Below are 6,038 nucleotides of genomic sequence, written 5' to 3'. Positions count from 1 at the left end.
CCGAGCTGGAATCTGAATTTAAACTGTATGGCTGGATAGCTCCAATGTTGCTCGCCTTTATTTATTTATTTATTTTTTTTGCACCATTAATGGTTGGGATTGTGAGGGGCTGTAAGCAAGTAGGAATGTGTGAAAACAGAGAGCTCTCAGCAATCGGAAGGTTGCTCTGTGTCAACAGTGCCGGCCACAACCCAGAAGGGCATTTCTACTGAACTCCTGCCACTGTGCAGAAACTATGTCCCAGTCAAAAAAACTTTTTAAAAAAATAACGGCAGAACCGTAATTCAAAAATCACTGGGAACACTTTTATTATGGATCAAAAATTGATCAAAACTCTATTAGTTTTGCTTAGCTGTTCCTGATGCAAAGATCTCTTCACTTTTTTTCTCCTTGTAGGGCTAAAAGGTTGTTAATTTGTTCAATAGATGTAGATATAATTCCAACAGAGTCAACAGGCATCAAAGTGCTTTTGCAGCTCCCCTCCCCCCACCCCTGGTGTTCTGCCGTTTCGCCTTCAGCTCAAGCGTGCTAATGCAATAAATGCATGGATAAAAGCATCTGTGTTTGTGCAAGACTTGAGTATTCTGAACAGTAGAAATGTTGCTTGACTTGAAAATTGCGTGTCGGACACGATTCATGCTTGATTCTCCAAAGTGAGACCAAGTGTCCCCTGGATTCAACCTACGAGAACAGTACAATGCAGTGTTACAGTCTGACAATGTAGTCACAGGTCATTCTCACTCATGTCTAATACTCTCAAAATGCATCTGAAATGAATATGTAGGACTTAGTTCATGTGTAACAACTTCTATTAACAGTTTCCTTGCTTTTTTTGCATACAATGTGAAAAGCATGCAAGAGTTCATTTTTGTTGGGGTTTGTTGGATGAACTGATCTCTGTCTGTAAAGCTCGCAAGTACAGAAAAGCAAAAGGAATTATATGCATGACGTTAATTTCCAACAACCTCGGCTTGCAGAGAAGCTCTGATAAACTAAACAATCCGAACGCACCTGCTCTGATAAATCTTTTCCTGACACGAACACTGACGAACGTGCAGCTTTCAGCATTTGAGCATAATTCTTTCATAAGTCATGATTGGAATTGAGAATGAAGCTGAGGCTTCTAGATGTGGGCGGTGGCTCTTGGTTACACCTCGCAGCTCGTTGCTATATGCCAAAATTTTCACTCAACCGTTCTAGTTCCATCGCTCATTTTCATGTCTGTTCATCCTTAAATCAAAAGAGGTTCAACTCAGATTTCTAAAGCAATAATATTTGAACAACTGAGATGTAAAGTAAAGCTATAAGGTAGTTTTCAATAAAAAAAAGTCCTGTAGCAACCTAAAAAAGTGCTCTGCAGATGGTATGTGCTCTGCCCTCAAGCACCCACAAAGTACAAGCCTAAACACGTACACCTCAGTTGATGGGTTTAAATTACTCACTTTTACATTTCAGATAGATTGATTTTTCTTCTTAAACTCAGTTTTTGGGAAGGTCACATTTCTGTCAATATTATAGTCATCTGTCAACCTGCACCAGAACCAGTCACTTCCTCACAAATTCAGTCTGCTGTTCAATAGTTTTGATCAAGGTTTCTACCTTGTCTGCGTGCACTTTTCTACAGTTGATCTATAGAAAGTTTAAATGCATTGTCAATGGAGTGAATCTAAAAGTCCCCGTGTTCATGAATAAACTATTATAGCTGTTTTTTGTCTTCGCTTAAAACTAATAGTTGCAAAAACCCTATGTATTTGTCAGTTTGATGAGCACATGATCTCGTCCCCACCCTGCCCTCACACGCCTCTTAGAAAGCCCCCAGCTCATCAAGTGTCATGGGCTTTGACAGACTGTCTTTCCACCCCTCCTGCCCTCAGGTGTTAGGCTGTTCTTCTGCAAGCATCTGGGTGTGGCAGCCTGAGTTGCTTTACACAGACACCTTTTCCTTGTCTGACAGGATGGGCGGCTTCATGCTGGTCTACCTGCCTGGTAGCACAGCCTCAAGGATCTCCGAAGATGGGAGGAGGACTGGGGAGGAGCAAAGGAGCCTGGAGACTGATAAAAACCCCGCTGAGACGAAGGTTAGGTACTCAGAGGGACTTGGCTCTCCTCTTAGTGTGCTCTGCTGCTCTGCCAAACCTCTCTCTGCCTTTTCTTTGCACGTCCTTCCTTTTAGAACATAGCAACCATGTCTGTCCAAACAGTCAGTAGGACGTCTATCAGGTCTAGCAGTGGCCGTTCGTCAGGATCAGGCCTCATGCAGTCAGGATTCTCCTCCAGGTCATCTGTGACGCCAGGCAGCTTTCAGACTAGCTCCGTCCGTAGGACAGGCACATTCAGCTCTAGCTCTGCTTATGGCGGTGGTTCTGGTTCTGGTTTTGGTTCTGGTTTTGGCAGTGGCGGGGGTTCTGGTTTTGGCGGTGGTTATGGCAGTGGCAGTGGTTTTGGCGCTGGCTCTGGTTTTGGCGCCGGCTCTGGTTTTGGCGCCGGCTCAGGTGCTGGTTTTGGTTTTGGAGGTGGAGCAGGCCCTGCAATCCCGATGGTCACAAGCGTTCAGTTCAACCAGAGCCTGCTGACCCCCCTCAACCTGGAGATCGACCCCAACATCCAGGTTGTCCGTAACCAGGAGAAAGAGCAGATCAAGACCCTGAACAACCGTTTCGCCAACTTCATCGACAAGGTGAGTTCATGTCTTCTATTGATCTGACAAAAAGATGACTAATGTCATTGTTTTTTTCAAAAAAATTCCTGTTGGTGGAAATTAATTAAAGGCACTGAAAAACTGTAAACTGATGCTGCAGCAGATTCTCTATAAAGCATCCCCTGAGCTCATTCATTTTAAACAGCAGCTGATCCTCACCATCGTAGAGTCAACAACAGGACTCTGATAATCAATAACCTAATCATCTTAACGGGTGTGCATAGTTTTCCTTTTGAAAGATCTTGTTTTTATCTGCTTCCGACTAACTCCTAATCTTTATTTACTTGCCCCACATCGCTGCTTCGGATAGGAAATACTTAACCGTCCGTATCCAGTGTCGAGCAGCTTCTAGAGTAAGAGGAGGGAGGGATCAGGTTATTATCTGTTGCCATGACACTGTGATTATGCAGCGGTTGCAGAACCTTTATCTTTACCACATGCTCAAAGGCTTTGCAATAACTTAGACCAGGAAACTGCTGATGTTGACTTTAGCTCGCATGACAAAATAACTACTGCCAGTTTTTCCTGTTGTGTTTTTAAATTACCCATCTGATCTCCATTTTTCCGCTCTCTCCCCACATATGAGCTAAAAACTTCAGGAGATAAAAAGCAAACTTGCACAACAAGCAAGTTTTTTAAGGGTGAGCTTTCAATTGGGATGACAGAAAGCCCTGCAGGCATGCTGCATTAATTACAGGTTTTCCAGGAGGACAAGTTCACTCAGTGAAAGTATTCTTCCTTTAGGCAGGCGGGGGAGTTGTAATGCTTACGAAGAGGTGTGGCCCTTGACCCCTCCTGTTGTCCGAAAGATAGGGACTTGTGCCAAAAAACTGACTCAACATTTTATTGTACTTTAATTTTAAATGTTTTAAAAATATATATCCGACATACGAGCATTTTCCAGAGTACAAAAGCTTTAAATATGCACACGTTTGCATAGCTTGCAACAACTATAAAAAATCCAATATGAAAACATTATCAACTAGTGGGACTTGTTTCAATACATAGTCCACCCAATAGGATAAAACGAAATGGGAGAAAACTCTAGCGGAAAGCTAAATGTGATGTTGGTTTTTTAGGTCCGTTTCCTGGAGCAGCAGAACAAAATGCTGGAGACCAAATGGAGTCTCCTTCAGGAGCAAACCACCACAACCTCCAACATCGACCACATGTTCGAGGCATACATCGCCAACCTGCGCAGACAGCTGGACGGGCTCGGCAACGAGAAGATGAAGCTGGAGGGAGAGCTGAAGAACATGCAGGGAATGGTGGAGGACTTCAAGAAGAAGTGAGTCCAAGCAGTGAATGTAACTNTGCAAGGATTGGTGGAGGACTTTAAGATGAAGTGAGTCCAAGCAGTGAATGTAACTTCGCTAGTTAAATAGGTGGACCTAGATTAGAAAAAGAGTACAATCATTTTCCATCTGCTCCTCTTTCCACCATTAGGTATGAAGATGAAATCAACAAGCGTGCCTCTGTGGAGAACGAATTTGTGCTCCTCAAGAAGGTGAGGATTAATCTGACATTTGCTGGTTGTTTTCTTTAGTAATTCTCTTTGACCTTAATAACCACCTTTCCTCTTTCAGGATGTAGATGCCGCCTTCATGGGCAAAATTGAGCTGGAGGCCAGGGTAGATGCTCTTCACGATGAAATTCAATTCCTCAGAAGTGTCTACGAAGCGGTAAGTCCCAACCCCCTCCCCCCAAAAAACCCTCTACGTGTTCCCACCAAAGTTAGTCTCAACTCAACAAGTCTCAACAACAGTTCTTGAAAAACAACCAAATGTGTGCTGTCCACAGGAACTCAATGAGCTTCAGGCACAGATCAAGGACACCTCAGTCATCGTGGAGATGGACAACAGCCGCGACCTGGACATGGACTCTATTGTGGCTGAAGTCAGAGCTCAGTATGAGGAGATTGCCAACAACAGCCGAGCTGAAGCTGAGAAGTGGTACCAGCAAAAGGTAAGCAATGGAATAATGGGAGAATCACTGAGCTCCGTCCAGTTGGTTAATGCCTATTTCTATGTCTGCTTCTCAGTACCAGGAGATGAAGGGTGATGCAGATAAAGCTGGAGATTGCCTTCGCAACACCAAGATGGAGATTTCTGAGATCAACCGCATGATCAGCCGCATCCAGAATGAGATCGAGGCTGTCAAGGGACAGGTAGCAGCACAAGGTTTATAGGTATTGCTTTCCTTAAGAAAAAGATGACACGACCTTTGCTGACTTTTCCACCACCTAGCGCTCCAATGTGGAGGCCCAGATCGCAGAGGCAGAGGAGCGTGGTGAGATGGCGGTGAAAGATGCCAAGCTCCGTATCAAGAATCTGGAAGAGGCCCTGCAGAAAGCCAAACAGGAAATGGCCAGACAGATCCGCGAGTACCAGGAGCTCATGAACGTCAAGCTGGCTCTGGACATTGAGATTGCCACCTACAAGAAGCTTCTGGAAGGAGAAGAGTACAGGTAAAGCTTGTTCCCACAGACAGAAACAGTGCTAGTTTTATACATCGACAGCTAAAAACTCTCCCCCATTATTGCCGTAGAATTTCCTCCGGTGGTGGCGCCACAAACATCCGGGTGCAGTCTTCAAGCTGTAGTGTTGGTACGTATGGAGATGTAAGTTAAAACTGAGAAAGAACATAAAGTCCTCTAACTTTGTGCTGCTCTTGTCATCAGGGGGCGGTGCAGGTATGGGTGCTGGCATGGGCTTCGGCGTTGGCGGATCAGGCTTTGGAGGAGCCAGCGTCTACGACTCTGGTTTTGCTGTTGGTGGAGCTGGAGGATATGGTGCCATGAGTTCCATGAGCACTAGCAGCCTCAGCTCAAAAAAGACCGCCCTGATCACTAATAGCCGTTATTAATAAAAAATATCCACATTACTTGACTGCTTTGCTCCATGCATATCCCACTCTAACTTTCACAACCCCAACATGTCTTCATATCATTTCTTGACCACTTACACCACCTGGGTGTGCTGGTGTTCAGACAAAACCATATATATGGTTTCTTTTGATGTAGTTCTTCCTGTTCTACAAATGATAAAAAACAATGTGAAAGCCTGACTGGTACTACCAGATTGACATTTGATTGTACTATTGAAACATCTGTAATAAATCTTTCAGCCTTCACAGTAACCTCTTGTGTTGTTTTTGTTAGTCATGCAAATTTGATTTAAGTGTCCACTCTAAACAAAAAGTCATTGTTTTACGAATATGACAAGGCAAGTTCAATTGTATAGCACATTTCATGTGCAAATACAATTCAAATGACATTTAAAGAAAGTTAAAAAGAGCTGAATATAAATCAAGCATAGAAAAACAGTGCAGATGTAAACTT

General features: G+C 43.8%; 1 protein-coding gene across 2 annotated transcripts; it reads left to right on the top strand.

Annotated features, from left to right (window-relative positions):
• Nucleotides 1-2,074: 2,074 nt before the first annotated feature.
• Nucleotides 2,075-5,830, top strand: LOC112140672 (keratin, type II cytoskeletal 8). Of its 2 annotated transcripts, XM_024263686.1 has the most exons (10): nucleotides 2,075-2,677; nucleotides 3,778-3,986; nucleotides 4,145-4,205; nucleotides 4,285-4,380; nucleotides 4,499-4,663; nucleotides 4,740-4,865; nucleotides 4,945-5,165; nucleotides 5,246-5,304; nucleotides 5,379-5,412; nucleotides 5,452-5,830. In XM_024263686.1, the coding sequence occupies exons 1-10, from the start codon at nucleotides 2,186-2,188 to the stop codon at nucleotides 5,561-5,563; spliced, it is 1,575 nt and encodes a 524-aa protein (XP_024119454.1). In that variant the 5' UTR covers nucleotides 2,075-2,185; the 3' UTR covers nucleotides 5,564-5,830. The 2 variants fall into 2 exon arrangements, with proteins under 2 accessions (XP_024119454.1, XP_024119453.1); XM_024263685.1 differs by having other exon boundaries at nucleotides 5,379-5,830.
• Nucleotides 5,831-6,038: the final 208 nt, after the last annotated feature.

Source organism: Oryzias melastigma, unplaced genomic scaffold, assembly GCF_002922805.2.
Source record: "Oryzias melastigma strain HK-1 unplaced genomic scaffold, ASM292280v2 sc00463, whole genome shotgun sequence".
NCBI lineage: Eukaryota > Metazoa > Chordata > Actinopteri > Beloniformes > Adrianichthyidae > Oryzias > Oryzias melastigma.
This window is presented reverse-complemented; position numbering and strand designations above follow the sequence as displayed.